At 47.2% G+C, this 19,077-nt stretch overlaps 1 protein-coding gene across 3 annotated transcripts in view; it reads right to left on the bottom strand.

Moving 5' to 3' along the window:
* RAB11B (RAB11B, member RAS oncogene family) overlaps positions 1-13,151 on the bottom strand; it is a 40,556-nt gene extending 27,405 nt beyond the window's left edge. For all 3 annotated transcript variants that reach the window (XR_014492763.1, XM_083364866.1, XM_083364865.1), the window contains exons 1-4: positions 12,974-13,151; positions 6,144-6,339; positions 5,318-5,511; positions 4,285-4,365 (exon numbers count right to left, since the gene is read on the bottom strand). Coding sequence is in view for 2 of the 3 variants with exons in the window: in XM_083364866.1 (XP_083220992.1) it covers positions 4,285-4,365; positions 5,318-5,511; positions 6,144-6,339; positions 12,974-13,013 (511 nt within the window). In the remaining variant the exon portion in view is untranslated. The remainder of the gene's footprint in view (positions 1-4,284; positions 4,366-5,317; positions 5,512-6,143; positions 6,340-12,973) is intronic.
* Positions 13,152-19,077: the final 5,926 nt, after the last annotated feature.

The following is a 19,077-nucleotide window of genomic DNA, read 5'->3' as shown; positions in this document are numbered from 1 at the left end:
GAACAGAGCCCTGGGGCACCCCACTACACACTTCCTTCCATGTAGATGCGGTTCCATTGAGGACCACACGCTGAGTACGGCCTGTCAGCCAGCTACGAATCCATCTGGTGGTGATGCTATCTAACCCACATATTTTTATCTTATCAAGTAGTAGGTTGTGATCTACTTTATCAAATGCCTTACTGAAGTCCAAGTAAATTATATCCACGTATTTATTCTGCTGATTTTGTGTATGTGTGTGTGTGTGTTTGTACCCCACTGCGATCCAATGACACTTGGTGGCTTACTTAATTAAATAATAAAAGCTAAAGGTTCCCCTTGTCCAGTTGTGTCCATCTCCGGTGTGTGTGTGTGTGTGTGTGTGTGTGCTCATCTCCGTTTCTTAGCCGAGGGAGCCAGGCCTTGCCTGAAGGCATTTATTTATTTATTTATTTATTTTAATTCCATTTATATCCCGCCCTTCTCCAGAGTGGTTATACGCCAAAGGCTCATGCAGCGCTGTCACCTTCCTGCTGAAGTTTATCCACTCACTTCTGCATGCTTGCTAACTGCGAGATGGGCAGGAGCTGGGGCAAGTAACGGGTTTTGAATCCGGGCTGCCAACTTTTCAGCTGACCAGCTCAGCTGTGCCATCAGTACAGCAAAAAGTTGAAAGAGGCAGAGTAGGATTAAAATTGCCTGTAAAATAACCATCATCAGACCCTAACCTGAAAGGCACAATATAACCAAGGACAAAATACCAAAAGTAAAACATAACTTGGACTGCCAGGCGATCCAACCGGTCGGTCCTAGAGGAGATCCACCCTGACTGCTCTTTAGAAGGCCAGATCCTGCAGCTAAAACTCAAATCCTTTGGCCACCTAATGAGAAAGGAGGACTCACTGGAGAAGAGCCTCATGCTGGGAAAGGTGGAGGGCAATAGAAGAAGGGGACGACAGAAAATGAGGTGGCTGGATGGAGTCACTGAAGCAGGAGGCGTGATCCTAAATGGACTCCAGAAGATGGTAGAGGACAGGAAGGCCTGGAGGAACGTTGTCCATGGGGTTGCGAAGGGTGGGACACGACTTCGCAAGTAACAACAACAACAACAAAACGTAACATATAGGAGTAAAAGAAAACGGCGGGGTCCTCAATATTAAGCAAGCATCAAAAACACGGGGGGAAATAACCTCAAGCAAACAGGAGGGGAGTTCTAAAGTCACGTCAGAAAGTTCTTGCACACCTGTCTGGCTTTTACCTGCTGCTGGAGAAGGAGCCCAAGTCCAAAAGCAACCAGGTGGGTGATGTCTACGATGGCTCCTCCCCAGCCACTGGATGACAGCCCACTCAAGCCTACCTCACCTCCTATATCACATCACCACAGTCTAACTCCCATGCTCAGATTTGCTTGGCTTCGGCAGTCCAAACATCCCCCCAGAGCCATTGAGAATCAGAATTACCACCACCATCGTCATCATGGCTGGTCCTTGTATGTCACAGAAGACCGCGGTATAACACGGGATTGCCCCACCTAGCCACTCAGGAACAATGGCATCCACTGCTCAGGAGCCCCTGGGCCAGACTGCCACCGGAAAACGAGGGAATTCCCCAAGCACCTTTTGGAAACCTCTCCCATTCTGGGCCAGCTAAAGCCTCCCAGGGCAGCCCCACCTGCGGCGCATCGTAACAGTCCACGTGCCCGAGGCCACCTAAGCTACGAATGATTGTGAGAAGAGACTCTTGAGCAGGGCAACCCAAAGCTGCACCGTTCACAGTTGCTAAGGTGGCCCCCAGACTCGATGCCACGTGAGGGCAGGTTAAAGCCTTCCAGGATTCTCGGCCTCGTGGGACCACGCTGCCAACACAGCAACGCACATCAAGCAGGGACGTTGCCGCGGCACAAAGCTCTCGGCTCCCTGGAGTCCGCCGCTCCAACCACGGGATCGAACAGGTGTTTGCCTCCGGCACAGGTGCCTCTGAAAGCCGTTGGGAGGCTTCTTGGACGACAGCTACCACCCCGGCTCCTTGACCTGAGTTTGCTGCCCCCGAGGGGGATTTCCTTCTCAGAAGGCAGCACCACCAACTGGGCCCACCCAACAAGAGGGGGAAGCCGGGGCCCCTAAGCATCTGCCTACCTGGGATTAAGGCTGGCGACTGGGCAGCAGGAAGGTGGAACTGTCCCAAAGGTGCCTTTTTTCAGGAGGCAACTGGGCTTCCTGGTTCTTCCTTGAAGACGTTTCGCTTCTCATCCCAGAAGCTTCTTCAGCTCTGACGGGATGGTGGGGAACGGAAGGATTTGTACTCCTTGCAGAGAGCTGGTCATTTGCCTCCTTTTAAAGAGGGTCGTTGAGGCCACTTGGAGCGGAGGAGGGGGAGGGAATTCAACATCGTCTATCTCCAGTCCACAAAAGAGTCCCTTCAGCAGTTCCAAGGAGGCTCCACACCCACTTGCACCCCTCAGGTGACCCTGAGGACACAGAGAAACCTCCGAGTGGCCTCAATGATGCAAATGACCAGCTGTCTGCAAGGAGTGTAAATCCTCCCCTTCCCCACCATCCAGTCAGAGCTGAAGGAAGCTTCCGGGATGAGAAGCAAAATGTCTTCAAAGGAAAACAAGAAAGCCCAATTGCCTCCTGAAAAAGGCACCTTTGGGACAACAATGGCTAGGACAGGGGTCAGCAACCTGAAAGAGTGAAAGAGCCACTCGGAACCGGTTCCGTCACAAAAGGAAAAACTGGGAGCCGCAAAAAATGTGTGCACATGGGCATAAATGCGCGCATGCGCAGAACAGGGTTTGACTGAAGAGTGGAGCCAAGGCGAGATATGCACCTACCCTGCATATTTGAATTGATTGGTTGAACTTTTTTAGTCCCACTTTTTTTTTTTTTTGGACTGCACATGGCAGAGGACCGGGAGCCGCAGGAGACGGCTGAAAGAGCCGCATGCAGCTCCGGAGCTGCGGGTTGCAGACCTGTGGGCTAGGATGACTGAAAATCTCCACAAAGGTGGAATTGGTTTCAGATACTGACTCTACTTTCCTGGCCCAGCCCCAGGTTCCCACCCCACCTGCCTCAACATCTGTGTACAGAAAGCAGCACTAACCCAAGGCCCCTTGCTCCCTTTACTCCAGGGAGGGGCAATTAATTTCCCCAAGAAACTGGGAGAGTTATGGGAGATCCCCAGCAACAAGCACAGTTGCCACACAGTTGAATCACAATTACGTGACCACGGGGATGCTGCCAGGGTCGGTAAGCACGAGGACCGGTCGCAAGTCACTTTTTTAACGCCGTTATCACGTTGGACGGTCACTAAAGGGACGGTCGTAGATCAAGGACTATCTGTATCAAGACCCATTCCCCACTTTACGCGCGCCTGATGTTCCACTTGGATTTCACACACCTTCTCCTCTTTCCCCCATCACGCTAAACGGAGGGAGAATTTGGTTTCTGGAAATTTAGCACGGCAAATAAACTCTGCCCTTCAGTGTAGAGCTTTCCGCTTGCCATTTGGTAAGACCAGGAGCTAATCCTAAACGGTCGTGTGAATCGCATTTTATCCAGTGGAAGAGAGAGAACTGTATACGAGATGCGATGAGGCTAAACTTGGCAAGAACCACATAGGAGGGGTGGATGCAATTCAAGTTTCCATCGGGCAGCACCATCGTGATAAGACCCATCCTACAAACCGCACAATTCCTTTCCTGTCAGTCAGGAGTTTGCCAGATGGAGATGAGTGACAGCAATAGCAACAGCGCTTAGACTCATATACCGCTTCCCGGCGCTTTCGGAGCCCTCTCTAAGCGGTTTACAGAGTCAGCATATGAGCGCCCCCCCCCCAGCAATCTGGGTCCTCATTTTACCGACCTCGGAAGGATGAGTCAACCTTCAGCCTGGTCAGGATCGAACTGCCAAAGTGCTGGCGGTCAACACAAGTAGCCTGCGGTACTGCATTCTAACCCCGGCACCACCACACTATACAATCGCAAAATTCAAGCCCTTGTACCCACGCGGGACTGTGGCCACACTTCAAGTGCAGAGGATGGAAAGCAATCAAGGAGAAACTACTCAAGCAACCTAGAACTAAGGAAAAACTTCCTGACAGTGAGAACAATTAACCAGTGGAACTACCTGCCTCCAGAAGCGGTGAATGCTCCAAACACTGGAAGCTTTTAAGAAGAGACTGGACAGCTATTTGTCTGAAATGGTATAGGGTTTCCTGCCTGAGCAGGGGGTTGGACTAGATGACCTCCCAGGTCCCTTCCAGCTTTATTACTATTATTATTACGGAGAGTTCAGGTTCCTTTACCTGTGAGGATGTTCTTGAAGGCTTCTTCTACGTTGGTCGAGTCGAGTGCTGAAGTTTCAATGAATGACAGGTTGTTTTTTTCTGCAAGGCGAAGAGAGAGAAAATATCATTTCAATCTTAAGGGCTACTTTGTGCAAACTGGGGGAAGGCCGATTGAATGTTTTAACAGGATTCCCCCCTCATAAGATGAGTTAACTGAAGGTTAATTACTGGTCTGGGTTACACATCGCAACCCGGGAGAGGATCAGACAGTTCTATTTCTTCAGCTTCGCATGAAGAAGAGCTGCTGTTGCATCCAAAAGGGATGTTTGTAGCTAGCTTTAACTATGAACAACAAAACAAAGCTTCGTTATGTTTTCAAACTGGCTTTAGTTTTGCCAACTTAAGTGTAGAGGAATCAAAGTTTGTTCAAGTCAAACTGGAACTGGAGAAGCATTTTATTTATTAAACACTGCCCAGCTCACATAGAGGTGGCCTGCAATAATCATCTGTCCGAGATGCTATAGGTTCTCCTGCTTGAGCAGGGGGCTGGACTAGACAACCTCCAAGGTCCCTTTCTGCTCTGCTCTATTTTATTCTATTCTATTCATTATTCTATTCTATTATTTATTCTATTCATTATTCTATTTTATTATTTATTCTATTCATTATTCTATTCTGCTCTAATTCTATTCTATTATTTATTCTATTCATTATTCTATTCTGCTCTAATTCTATTCTATTCTATTCTATTCTATTCTATTCTATTCTATTCTCTATTCAATTCTGTACTATTCTAATTCTATTGCATTCTAATTCTATTCTACTCTATTCTATTCTAATTCTGCTCTATTCTATATTCCAATGATGGCAAACCTTTTAGAGACCGAGTGCCCAAACTGCAACCCAAAACCCACTTATTTCTTGCAAAGTGCCAGGGCTGCATCAGCATTGTGGTGCTCGCAGGGGAGTGCATGGCCCACTGGGTGGGCGTGGCTGCAGTGGTCACGGCAGACTGGGTGAGCGTGGGCTAAGAGACGTCAACGGCCCAAACCTGCGAAAGCCCGGGCTTCATCCGTCGGCACGGCTCTCAGGTGACGCAGATCACTCTTGTTCCCCACCAACATGATGACGATATTATTGTCCGCGTGATCCCGCAGCTCCTTCAGCCAGCGTTCCACGTTCTCATATGTCAGGTGCTTGGCAATGTCGTACACCAGGAGGGCCCCGACAGCACCGCGGTAGTAGCTGAAATTATTCCAAGAGAGTTACGCAAACTGAAAGCCAAAACGCGACGCGATCTCTCGAGCACAGCACAAACTACGAGGGGCCCACTTACCATCTCGTAGCCAAGAGTATTCGTCAAACGGGCATCCTAAGATCTTGCAAGATATTAGGTAATCCTTCACTTACAGCCTTTTGTTTAGTGACGGTTCAGAGTTACAACGGCATGGAAAAAAGGGACTTATGACCAGCTTTCACACTTGTAACCGTTGCAGGGCCCCCAAGGTCACATGATCAAACTTCAACCGCTCAGAAAGTGGCATGGATTTAGGACAGTTGCAGTCTCTCCCCCTCTGGGGTGGTGGGGTGGCGGTAAAAGGAATGGGTTCACTTTTTGTGACCTTCTGACACGCCGAGTCAACGAGGAAGCCAGATGCACTTAACAACCATGTTACTAACTTAACCCCAGTGATTCACTTAAGAACTGTGGCAAGAAAGGTCGTAAAATGGTGTAAAATTCACTTAACAACCGTCTTGCTTTAGCCCTGGAAATCTTGGGCTCAATTATGGTCATACGCTCAGGACTGCCTGTAATGATCTTAGCCCCCCCCCACCCCCCACCCCGTTAGCCACCTACGAGCCCTCCCGAGCCTTACGCAGAGGTGATGGCGCGATAGCGCTCCTGGCCTGCCGTGTCCCAGATCTGGGCCTTTATCGTCTTCCCATCCACCTGGATGCTTCTGGTGGCAAACTCCACCCCAATGGTGCTCTTGCTCTCCAGGTTGAATTCGTTCCGTGTGAAACGGGATAAGAGGTTACTCTTCCCCACGCCGGAGTCTCCAATCAGCACCACTGCCAGGGTAGGAAAAGACAACGCTCCATCAGTATTACTTCATTCACCCTCTGGAAATGGGAGGGAGGGAGGGAGGGAGGGAGGGAGGGAGGGAGGGAGGGAGGAAGGAAGGAAGGAAGGAAGGAAGGAAGGAAGGAAGGAAGGAAGGAAGGAAGGAAGGAAGGAAGGAAGGAGCATTGGCAAACCAACACAAAAGGAAGGTGTGGCTAAGAGGAAGCCTTCAAATTATAGCTGAATATCCTGCAGGATGGCTGGATGCTACTTTTTCTATTCCATGTGTCCGCGCCATCCCAAATTTCCTTCAGTCGAGCTCAATTACTAGGCACTTCCAGGAGATTCCACTTTATGTCCTTGGCAGCAGCACAGAAGTGATTTGCGACGGCCTTTTTCCAGGATGCTTCAAATGTTAAGACAGCTCTGCATTTCTTGGTGGTCTCCCATCCAAATACTAATCAGATCCAACCTTGTTTAGCCTTTTTCTTTTTAGAGATTTCCTGAAGTTCCTAGGTGCTCCCACTTAACCTAGGCTAAATCCTGCCAATGAAAACAGTAACTGAATCTAACTAACAATATTCTTAGAGCTACCCTATGCCCCTCTGCATCTGCCTCCTGATACAGACTGTTGTGCCACTTGGCGTTGGGAGACCTGGCAAGAGCAGAGGAGATTGTTCAAGTCTCAAGGCCACAGATGACACTTTGTGATATCTACAACTTGAACAGCCACTTTACCTGGACTATGAAGATAGCAGAAGCTCTTAGGATGAAACGGAAGAGTTTTAACCAGAGTGAGAACCTAAACGATGCTTTCATCCATAAAACACAACACACGGAAATTAAAAGCGCTAAAGACAGTTAAACAAAAATAAACACCTGGGAGTAGAAAACCCCCTCAAGATAGATAGATAGATAGATAGATAGATAGATAGATAGATAGATAGATAGATAGATAGATAGATAGATAGATAGAGATAGATAGATGGAGAACACACCAAATACTCCTTCCTCTTCTTCTTCCTTTCCCCCCCACAACCAGAACCCTGTGAGATGGGTTGGGCCGGCTTTGGTGGCTAAAGCAGCCCTCACCATCTCCTGAGTTTCTAGCCTGGTGCTTTAACCACTAGGCCCAACTGGCACTCGTTGCCTTACACTGGCAACAGTCTGTACAGAAATTATGCCTCCTGCATCCACAGAAAAACTTACTGGCTAAAAAGATTCATCCTCGCTAAGCTTTTATTTTCCTTTAGCTCCTGAGTTACTTCCTGTGCCCATTCTCACCTTCCGCTTGCTTTCTGCAGTGACTTTCCACAGCTTAAGCCAGAGGGGGGGGGTCTTCAAGCTTGGCCCTTTGATGACTGGTGGACTTCAACTCCCAGAATTCCTCAGCCAGGCACACGTGCCTGGCTGAGGAATTCTGGGAGTTGAAGTCCACCAGTCATCAAAGGGCCAAGCTTGAAGACACCCCCGTAGCTTCAAGAAACAGATAGCCCTAAGGAAAAGCAAGCAGGAACGTCCGTTTCCCCATCCTCAGAACCTGATGAAGCTTCTCGGATGAGAAGCGAAACGTTTTCTTCCTTTTCTCCAAGGAAACAAACAGTCCAGCTGCCTTTTGAAGAAAAAAAGCAACTTTGAGACATGGGACTGGGCTGCTCTGCAGTTGTGGACCACTTTCACAGGAATCAGCAAGCACACCTAACACTGGACTCCGAGGTTCCCCAGGGTTGGGCCGTAGGAGTGTTTGAGTTTTTATTTGCTAAATTTCATTACTACCTTAAGTTACATCTTCATGCTAACAAAGGTCTGAGAGCTACAGCCTTACATTAGGTGCCCGAGATCCATATATGCTCTAGATCAGGGCCAGTTGATGCCAGCTCCATGAGGCTAATTGCAGCTCAAATGCGATTGGATTATTACTGCAACCCAATGCTGGTAGCTTCTGCATCTCTAGATCCCCCAAATGTGCCCCCAAGGAAATAATCACCTTTCTTTCTCTGACAATCTCCCACCCACACCCACCCCGCTTTTAAACCCAGCCAGCACCAGTGTGAGCATGTGAGCATCACAACAGCTTATCAATGGCCCTGTTCTTTTACGCACCACGGGATAGGACACCCCCTCCGCCAAGAAAGCAAGGGGACAACAAAGACCTACAGAAAACATCTACCACATTTTTGACTGAGAAGACACTCGTGAAAAAATACAGAACAAGAGTTGGATCTTAGAGATCTTCTAGTCCAACCCCCTGCTCAAGCCTGAGATCCGATACCATTCTAGACAAACAGCTGTCCAGTCTTTTCTTAAAAGCGATGGAAAGTCACCATTTCTGGAAGCAAGCCCTTGCACTGATTATTATTATTAAATTGACAATGCCACCCATCTCCCTATCAATCCACTCATAAAGTAGCAATATACCACCAGCCGAACATTAAAAACCTTCAAAACACAGGTGGTTAAACATGAATGTATGGGGTAGGTGGGTGGGTGGGATGGATGGATGATAGATACAGACAGACAGACAGATATAGTAAGAGTTAGATCATGGATGGATGGATAGATCGTGTGTGTTATGTATGTGTACCGATAGATACATATTTTCTTTTGAGAGCAGGCAACAGAATTTCGTTTTGAATGGGTGTGCTCATACTAAAAAAGGACAATAAAAGGTTGATCTTCTGTAAAAAAAATGAGGACTGACAGAGCTCACTCTCCACTTAATAATAATAATAATATAAAGTTGGAAGGGACCTTGGAGGTCATCTAGTCCAACCCCCTGCTCAGGCAGGGAACTCTATACCATTTCAGGCAAGTGGCTGTCCAGTCTCTTCTTAAAAACTTCCAGTGTTGGAGGATTCACCACCTCTGGAGGCAAGGAGTTCCACTGACTAATTGTTCTCACTGTCAGGAAGTTTCTCCTTAGTTCTAGGTTGCTTCTCTCCTTGACTAGTTTCCATCCGTTGCTTCTTGTCCTGCCTTCGGGTGCTTTGGAAAATAGCTTGACCCCCTCTTCTTTGTGGCAGCCCCTGAGATACTGGAAGACTGCTATCATGTCACCCCTCACCCTTCTCTTCATTAAACTACACATGCCCAATTCCAGCAACCGTTCCCTATATGTTTTAGCCTCCAGCCCACTTCACCAGAGGGGAGTACAGTAGACACAACCCCTCCTACAACTCCATTCAGAAAAGCACGCCTCATTCTGAAAGGCAATAAAACTAATAATTATTAACAATTTATACTTTTACAGTATTTTATTCAAATTATATACACATTTTGTATAGTTTCATCATTTTTAACACCGTAAATCACCCGGAGTTACCGAGTTACCTTGTGGCAAGGTGGGTGGCTAACACACTTCATAAAAATAAATAATAATTCATCAGATTCATCTTGCCCCTGGTTCCCAGTCATCCTGGTCAGGTTTGAGCCTCTTCCGGCCGAACCCAAAAGAAGGACCTCCTAAACGTCCATTCAGAATTTATTTATTTATTTATTAATTTAATTTGTATACCGCCCTTCTCCCTAGGGACTCAGGGCGGTGAACAGGGCAATACATAAAAACTAGATACAAAAATTAAAATTATTAAAACATGATTAAACAATGCCCATAAATTAATACAAATTTAAAATTAAAGTCGTTTATAAAAATCCCACCCCGTCCCATCAGGCCAGGCCAGCTTGTTTAAAGAGATAAGTTTTAAGATCGCGCCGGAAGGAGCAGAGATCGGGCGCCATCCGGAGCTCAACCGGAAGATGGTTCCATAAATCCGGTGCACCCACAGAGAACGCCCTCCCCCTGGGGGCCACCAGTCGGCATTCTTTGACCGGTGGCACCCTGAGGAGGCCCTCTCTGTGGGAGCGTACTGGGCGGAGGGAAGTTGACGCCGGCTGCAGGTGCTCCCCAAGGTATTCTGGACCCATGCCATGGAGGGCTTTGTAGGTCATTACCAACACCTTGAACCTCACCCGGAAGACAACTGGTAACCAATGCAGCTCGCGGAGTAAAGGTGTGACACGGGAGTATCGGGAGACTCCCAGTACAACTCTCGCGGCTGCATTCTGTACCAGTTGGAGCCTCCGAGTGGTCTTCAAGGGTAGCCCCATGTAGAGAGCGTTGCAGTAATCAAGACGAGAGGTCACGAGCGCATGAGTGACCGTACGCAAGGCATCCCGGTCTAGATAGGGCCGCAACTGGCGCACCAGCCGAACCTGGGCGAAGGCCCCCCTAGTCACAGCTACAATATGGTCTTCTAAGGAGAGTTGTGAATCTAGGAGGACTCCCAAGTTGCGAGCCCTATCTACAGGAGATAATGACTCACCCCCCATAATGAGGGGTGGGATATCCTGAATATCCCGAGATGCCGGTACGCACAGCCACTCAGTCTTGTCAGGGTTGAGTCGAAGCCTGTTCCTCCCCATCCAGACCCGGACCGCCTCCAGGCAACGGGACATCACGTCGAGGGCATCACTGGGGTGGTTTGGGGTCGAAATGAAAAGTTGGGTATCATCAGCATACTGATGATACCCAACTCCAAAACCACGAATGATCTCACCCAGCGGTTTCATGTAGATGTTGAACAGGAGAGGCGAGAGGACCAAACCCTGAGGAACTCCACAAACGAGAGACCTCGCGGTCGACCTCTGCCCCCCTGCCAACACCGACTGCGAGCGTCCCAGGAGATAGGAGGAGAACCACTGAAGAACCGTGCCTCCCACTCGCAATCCCCTGAGACGCTGCAGCAGGATACCATGGTCGATGGTATCGAAAGCCGCTGAGAGGTCTAATAGGACTAGAACAGAGGAATATCCCCTGTCCCGGGCCCTCCAGAGATCATTCACCAGCGCGACCAATGCCGTCTCCGTGCTGTACCCGGGCCTGAAGCCCGATTGGTACGGGTCTAGATAATCCGCTTCATCCAGGACCAGAGGGAGCTGATGCGCCACCACACCCTCAACAACCTTCGCAAGAAAGCGAAGGTTGGAGACCGGACGAAAGTTATTCAAAATAGCCGGGTCCAAGGCAGGCTTCTTGAGGAGAGGTCTCACCACCGCCTCTTTCAAGGCGGCGGGAAAACTACCCTCACTCAAAGAGGCAGATATAACCGCCTGGAACCAGCCTCGTGTCCCCTCCTGAGCTGCATAAACCAGCCAGGAAGGGCACGGGTCCAATAAACATGTGGTGGAGCTCAGCCTCCCCATGATCCTGTCCACTTCCTCCGGAGTCACAGGATCGAACTCCTCCCAGGTGACATTGACAAGACCGCTCGTGTCCTGATCGTCCGATACTGCCCAGTCGGAGTCCAAACCGGTCCGAATCCGAGCGATTTTGTCCAACAGATGTTGACTAAATTCCTCGGCACGCCCCTGCAAGGGTTCCCCACTCACCTCCTGATTAAGGAGGGAGCGGGTCACCCTAAACAGGGCGGCCGGGCGATTATCTGCGGACGTGATGAGGGCAGCGAAGTAGTTAGATCTCGCTACCCTCATCGCTGCGAGATAAGACCTAATATGGGTTCTTAGTTGCAATCGGTCGGATTCAGATCAAAGAGCACCGCATCGGCTTCTCAAAATCAGTAATACTAATAATTAACAGTTTACACTTTTACAGTATTTTATTCAAATTACATTATGCATTCTGTATAGTTTTATCCTTTTTAACACCGTAAGCCGCCGGGAGTTACAAAGTTACCCCGTGGCAAGATGCAATAAAATAAATAATAATTCAGATTCACGTTGCCAGCTTGGGGAAAATCCAAAGGAAGGACCGGGTGTGGCTTGAAATAGCACCCCTTCTATTTCCCCCATTATTTTTGTTATTTTAGAAATGGCATTTTCTTCATTGTTTTTGTTTTCTCAGAAACCGGGGCGGCATTTTCTCCATTATTTTTGTTATTTTAGAAAAGGGGGACTGTCTTCCATTATTTTTATTTTAGAAATGGGGGTGCTGTTCTCCATTATTTTTGTTTTCTCAGAAACCGGGGCAGCATTTTCTCCATTATTTTTGTTATTTTAGAAAGGGGGGGCCCTTTTCTCTATTATTTTTGTTATTTTAGAAAGGGGGTGGCGTTTTCTCCATTATTTTTGTTATTTTAGAAACGGGAGGGGCTTACCTCTATTATTTTTGTTATTTTGGGAAAGGGGGGGGCTGTCTTCCATTATTTTTGTTATTTTAGAAAGGGGGGCGGCGTTTTCTCCATTATTTTTATTATTTTAGAAACGGGGGGGGGCTTTTCTCTATTATTTTTGTTATTTTAGAAAGGGGGGACTGTCTTCCATTATTTTTATTTTAGAAATGGGGGTGCTGTTCTCCATTATTTTTGTTTTCTCAGAAACCGGGGCGGCGTTTTCTCCCTTATTTCTGTTATTTTAGAAAGGGGGGAGGGAAGAGATCGCTTGGGGAGGCTCACGGGGCGGGGGGGGGCACCGGGAGGGGCGGGGGGGAAGGGCGAGCCCCCCCAGAGAAACGGGGGTCTTTGGGGGGGAGGGCTCCCCTGCCTTCAGCCCCCAGCCCCATTCCTCCGGAGGCCTGACGCGCTCCGGGCCCCGCAGAGGCGCTGGGGGGAGGGGGCGGCGGGAAGACCCTCGCCCTCCGCCCCCCCTCCCAGCAGGCCCAGGCCCGCTTCGCGCTGCCCGGCGCACCTTTGAAGAGATAGTCGTACTCGTCGTCGCGGGTGCCCATGGCGGCGCTGGCCCCGTCCCGCTCGAGCGGAAGGCAGGCAGGCAGGCAGGCAGGCGAGGCGGGCGAGCGTGCGGCCGGAGCCGAGCAGGCCGAGCCGGAGCGATCGGCGCCGGCCCTGACAGGCTCCCCTCAGGCAGGCGAAGGGCGGGGCCGGCGCGGAGCTGACGCGACGCCGGGAAGGGCAGCCCGCCCCGCCTATCAGCGGCGGCGCTGGCGCCTCGGGAGGCGGGACGTCATCCGGGCGGCCGCCAGTGGTGCACTAGCGCGAGCGGCGGCGAGGACCAATCGGGGGCCGGCAAGGGCGGGGGAGCGAGCGTTGTGGGGAGAGACGGTGGAGCCGCGCGGGGGCGGGGCCTCTGGAGGTTCCGAAAGGTGGCGGCCCCGCCCCCTCCTGCTTAGCATTTGAAAGGCTGCGGGGGGGAGGGGCGTCAACCTGCCACTCTGCGCGTGGGGATCCCGCCCCTCCCCGCTCTCTTCTCCTCAGAGATTAGATGATAGATAGATAGATAGATAGATAGATAGATAGATAGATAGATAGATAGATAGATAGATAGATAGATAGATAGATAGATAGATAGATAGATAGATAGATAGATAGATAGATAGATAGATAGATAGATAGATAGATAGATAGACAGACAGACAAAGGTAGACAGGTAGACAGATAGACAGACAGACAGACACAGGTAGATAGGTAGATAGACAGACACAGACAGACAGGCAGGCAGACAGACAGACAGATAGACAGACAGACAGACACAGACACAGGTAGATAGGTAGATAGACAGAGACAGGTAGACAGATAGACAGATAGACAGATAGACAGATAGACAGATAGACAGATAGACAGATAGATAGATAGATAGATAGATAGATAGATAGATAGATAGATAGACGGACGGACACAGGTAGACAGGTAGAAAGGTAGATAGACAGACACAGACAGACAGACAGATAGATGATAGAGAGATAGATAGATAGATAGATAGATAGATAGATAGATAGATAGATAGATAGATAGATAGATAGATATGATGGATGGATGGATGGACAAAGACAGTGATAGATAATGAATTGACATAGATGATAGATGGATTGATAGTTGGATAAAAACATGGCAGATAGATAACAGGGAACAGATTGGTGATTGATAGAGATGGACAGATAGACAGATAGATGGAGGATGGATGGATATTTGGATAGAAATGAGTAGCATAGATAATAGATGGTGGATAGATAATTGATAGATGGTAGGTAGATGATAGGTACTTGCTAAGCACATTGATTTGTGCTTTAGATTGTAAGCCGCCCTGAGTCTTCGGAGAAGGGCGGGATATAAATGGGATTAAAATAAAAATAAATAATAATAATTGATACAGATAGACTGATATAGTTGATTTATATATCTCTCTCTGTCTATCTATCAGTCCATCTATCATATTTAGAAGGCATCCATCCGCCCCCTCCCTGATTACCAAATCCAGATGTGGGACACAGTCAGCCAGATGTCCATCGGCATCTATATTTGAATATAGATGCAGGCGGGTCTTTGTCCACAACTTACAACCATCTGTTTAGTGACTTTACAACAGCACTGGAAGAAGTGAGTGACCACAGGCTGATGGGTCCTCGCCCTTAATGATCGCTGCCGCATCTCCAAGTCATGGGATGAAATGTTGAGTGCTTGGCAACGGCGTGGATTGATGACCTCCCACAGTCCCGCAATCTCCCTTTCTGACCAAGCTGAGAAAATGGGGGAAGCCAGATTGGCGTAATGATTGTGCAATGATTCACTTAGCGACCAGGGTGAATCGCTTTGTGGCCGCGGCACAAAAGCTGGTAAATTGGGCTGTGGTTCACTGCCAAACCTCCTTGCCAAGCGAGGGGACGTTCTGGTCCTCGTTGTGCTTGTCACTGAAGGACTGGCTTGTATCGGTACATCTTTCATACTTAATTCAGATTTTTATCCAGCATTTTTACATAGATGCTCAGGTAGCCACCACACTTCGTTTAGTAACTGTTCAAAGTCACGACGGCACTGAAAAATGTGACTTACAACCGTTTTTCACAGTTATGACCTTTGCAGCATCCCCCCCCAGGATCACGTGATCAACACAAGATGCCGGGCAACCAGCTCATAACCATGGCCATCGCAGTGTCCCGAGGTTACGTGACACCACCACCCCCTTTTGCCACCTTCTGACAAACAAAGCCCCCGGGGGGAGCCAGATTCACTTAACAACCGTGTTACTAACTTAACAATCGGAGCAAGAAAGGTCCTGAAATGGAGCAAAACCCACGTAACAACTCTCTTGCTGTAGCAGTGAAAATTTTGAGCTCAATTATATTCGCAAGTTGAGGACTACCTGTATATATTTGGCTGAAGTGGTTTAGGGTTTCCTGCCAGAGCAGGAGATTGGACTAGATGTCCTCCAAGGTCCCTTCCAACTGGAGGTCTTCTAGTCCAGCCCCCTGCTTAAGCAGGAGAGCCTCTACCATCTCAGAAAGGTATAGTCTGAGTCTCTTCTTGAAAATCTCCAGTCATGGAGCGCCCACAATTTCTGGTGGCGAGCTGTTCCACTGGTTAATTGTCCTCACTGTCGGGAAGTTTCTCCTTGCTTCTCTCCTTGATCTGTTTCCAACCATTGTTTCTCGTCCTGCCCTCTGGTGCTTTGTTATTCTGTTATCCCCCTAGTTGGAGATCAGTACTTTTAATCCTGTTGGGCTGATAAACTTTTGGGGCTGTTCCCAAAACGGTCTGGGGGAGACCTGGCAGGTTTGGCGGAGAGTGGATCATCTCAACTCCAAGTTGAAGCAATGGAGACCTAGGACCCCCTCAAGAAATTTAATTAGAGTGTCAGAATAAGAGAGTTGTAAGGTGTTCTGTTCCAGCCTACGACCGGCCCTGTTTGAATGTCAGGGACAACCCCTTTTTGTAGTCAACAGGCTGGAAAAACCCAACCAAATTTATTTACAAAGAAATCAAAAGTTCAAACAAGAGTTAAACCAAAAGTTCCCAGCCGGAGAACTCTGTTGTGGACCTGATGGAGATAATAATGCAATATGGGAAGGTTTCTGGATTTAAAGTTAATGCACAAAAAACTAAAATTCTGGCCAAAAATATGACAGTATCGCAAAAGGCTCTTTTAGAAGGATTAACTGGATTTGAGATTGCTAAAAGGGTCAAATATTTGGGGGTGTTTTTGTCACCCTCTAATACAAAGTTATGTAAAAATAACTATGAAAAATTATGGGGAAAAATTCAAAAAGAAATGGAGAGTTGGGAAAAATTGCAATTGTCTTTGTTGGGAAGAATCGCAGCAGTGAAAATGAATGTCCTGCCTAAAATTTTATTCTTATTTCAAATGATACCGGTTCTTAAGAAAGATTCTAATTTGGAAGAATGGCAACGGGGTATCAATAAATTTGTTTGGGCAGGGAAAAGGCCACGAGTTAAACCTAAGATTATGCAGGATACTCGTGAAAGAGGTGGTCTCAAAATGCCCAATCTTAAATTATATTATGAAGCTGCTGCGTTAGCAGGAATAAGTGATTGGATTAATTTGACACAAGAGAGATTATTAAATCTTGAGGGCCACGACTTGTTATTTGGCTGGCATGCATATTTGTTGTATGATAAGAAGGTAGATAATGTGTTTAAAGTGCATATTTTAAGACAGGCATTGTTGAGAGTTTGGAAGAAGTATAGACATAAGTTAGACTGTAAGATGCCATTGTGGGCAATTCCAAAACACGCAATAGAAAACATAAATGTTGGTTTCAAACATGATGTGACTACGTATAAGGAGATTTTAAGTTTGGAAAGAAATGTCTGGTGTTTGAAGCCGTATAACCTCTTGCGAGATGAGAAGATTGTTCAAACTTGGTTTCAATATACTCAGTTACGGGCCAGGTGGAAAGAAGATCAGAAAACTGGTTTTGCAATGACTGATGAAAATTTGATAAAGCAAATTAGAAATCAGGGTCCAGCACATATCAAACGGATATATCTTGCATTGATAGAAATTGATTCAGAAACAGAACTTGTTAAAGATTGTATGATAAAATGGGCCCAGAACATCCAAGAAGTTATTACAATGGATACGTGGGAAAAGATCTGGGTGAGGAACGTAAAATTTACACAAGCTCAAAACTTAAGAGAGAACTTTTATAAAATGTTTTATAGATGGCATTTAGATCCTAAAAAGCTTGCAAGTATGTATCCGAATTATCAGCCAAAATGCTGGAGGTGTGGTGGCGAAGATGCAACATATTTTCACATATGGTGGACCTGTAAAAAGGTCAAGGCTTTTTGGATAAAAATTTGGTGGAATATGCAGAAGATTTTCAAGCAAAGGATAAAGTTTTGTCCGCAACTCTTTTTGTTGGGTATAATTACAGATGCTACTGTTGTGGACACTAAGTTGATGTTGAGTTTAATTACAGCAGCAAGACTTTTAATAGGTCAATATTGGAAGAAGGAGGAATTGCCGACTATAGAAGAATGGACTTTAAAGGTTTCTGACCTGGCAGAGATGGCAAAGATCTCGGCTTATTTGAAAGATCATTCGCAAGAACGTTATATTATGGAGTGGAGAAAATGGATTGAATATATCCAGAACAAATATGGGACTAAAAAGTTTCATTTAGCATTTGAATAAGTCTTCCTTTCTATTTCTTTTTTTCTTTATATGTAATATTAGTATTGTTTGTAGTTATCTTATATGAGCTAGAGAGTGATAGATTTAAGAATTTATTGTTGGTAGCATATGGATGTTTATGATTGTTCTTTGTTTGTGTCCAATCTTTTTTTTTTTAAAATCCAGTGTTGGAGCAACCACAACGTCTGGTGGCAAGTTGTTCCACTGGTTAATTATTCTCACTGTCAGGAAGTTTCTCCTGCTTCTCTCCTTGATGAGTTTCCATCCATTGCTTCTTGTCCTGCCTTCGGGTGCTTTGGAAAATAGCTTGACTCCCTCTTCTTTGGGGCAGCCCCTGAGATACTGGAAGACTGCTATCATGTCCCCCCCTCGTGCTTCTCTTCACTAAACTAGTAAAGGTAAAGGTTCCCCCGCACACGCGCGCTAGTCGTTTCCGACTCTAGGGGCCGGTGCTCATCTCCATTTCCAAGCCGAAGAGCCAGCACTTGTCCGAGGACGTCTCCGTGGTCATGTGGCCAGCATGACTAGACGCCAAAGGCGCACGGAACGCTGTTACCTTCCCACCGGAGTGGTCCCTATTTTTCTACTTGCATTTTTACATGCTTTCGAACTGCTAGGTTGGCAGGAGCTGGGACGAGTAACAGGCGCTCACTCTGCTATGCGGCACTCGTGATTCGACCCGCCAAACTGCCGACCTTCTGATCGACAAGCTCAGCATCCTAACCCACTGAGCCACCACGTCCCTTTAAACTAGACAGACCCAATTCCAGCAACCGTTCTTCGTATGTTTTAATCTCCAGTCCCCTAATCATTCTTTCTGCTTTTCTCTGCACTCTTTTTAGTCTCAACATCTTTTTTTTACATCATGGTGACTAAAACTGGATACTGTATTCCAGGTGTGGCCTTACCAAGGCATTATAAACTGACCAGTGTTTGCATGGCTTAGCCCCAACTAATTTGCAAGATAATGTCTGTCTCAGTCTAAAGTGTTATCATCAGAGGTTTAATAATAATTAACTGCATTTTCCACGACAGTCCCCATTTTCGCTTGTTAAAATTTAAGAAGGCCTGAAAAGATATATAGATTTCACCCGAGGCTGTTAAGATGTTTTTAGGCTGCCAACCTTTATGCTTTAAGTGATAAATGGGATGAGATGTTGGAAGACTACATTGGTGCAGTGCCTATATTTTGTGAGAATGCAAGCCCACTTTTTAAGAGAAGACAGGATGACGGGGATGTCTGTACATTTATTAAGATACTAACCAAGCCCATTTTGGCTTCACGTGTTCTGCAAACCTAGCCATTAAGACATGGTTGGTAAACAGCTTAGTAATGTAATTGGCAAATTGATTTCAATAGGGTTGCCGCCTCCGCCTCCAAGCTAATCCTCTAATGGAGCTCT

The sequence above is a fragment of the Vipera ursinii genome (genome assembly GCF_947247035.1).
Source record: "Vipera ursinii genome assembly, chromosome: 1".
Taxonomy (NCBI): domain Eukaryota; kingdom Metazoa; phylum Chordata; class Lepidosauria; order Squamata; family Viperidae; genus Vipera; species Vipera ursinii.
The sequence above is the reverse complement of the archived record's forward strand: the minus strand, read 5'-3'. Positions and strand labels throughout refer to the sequence as shown.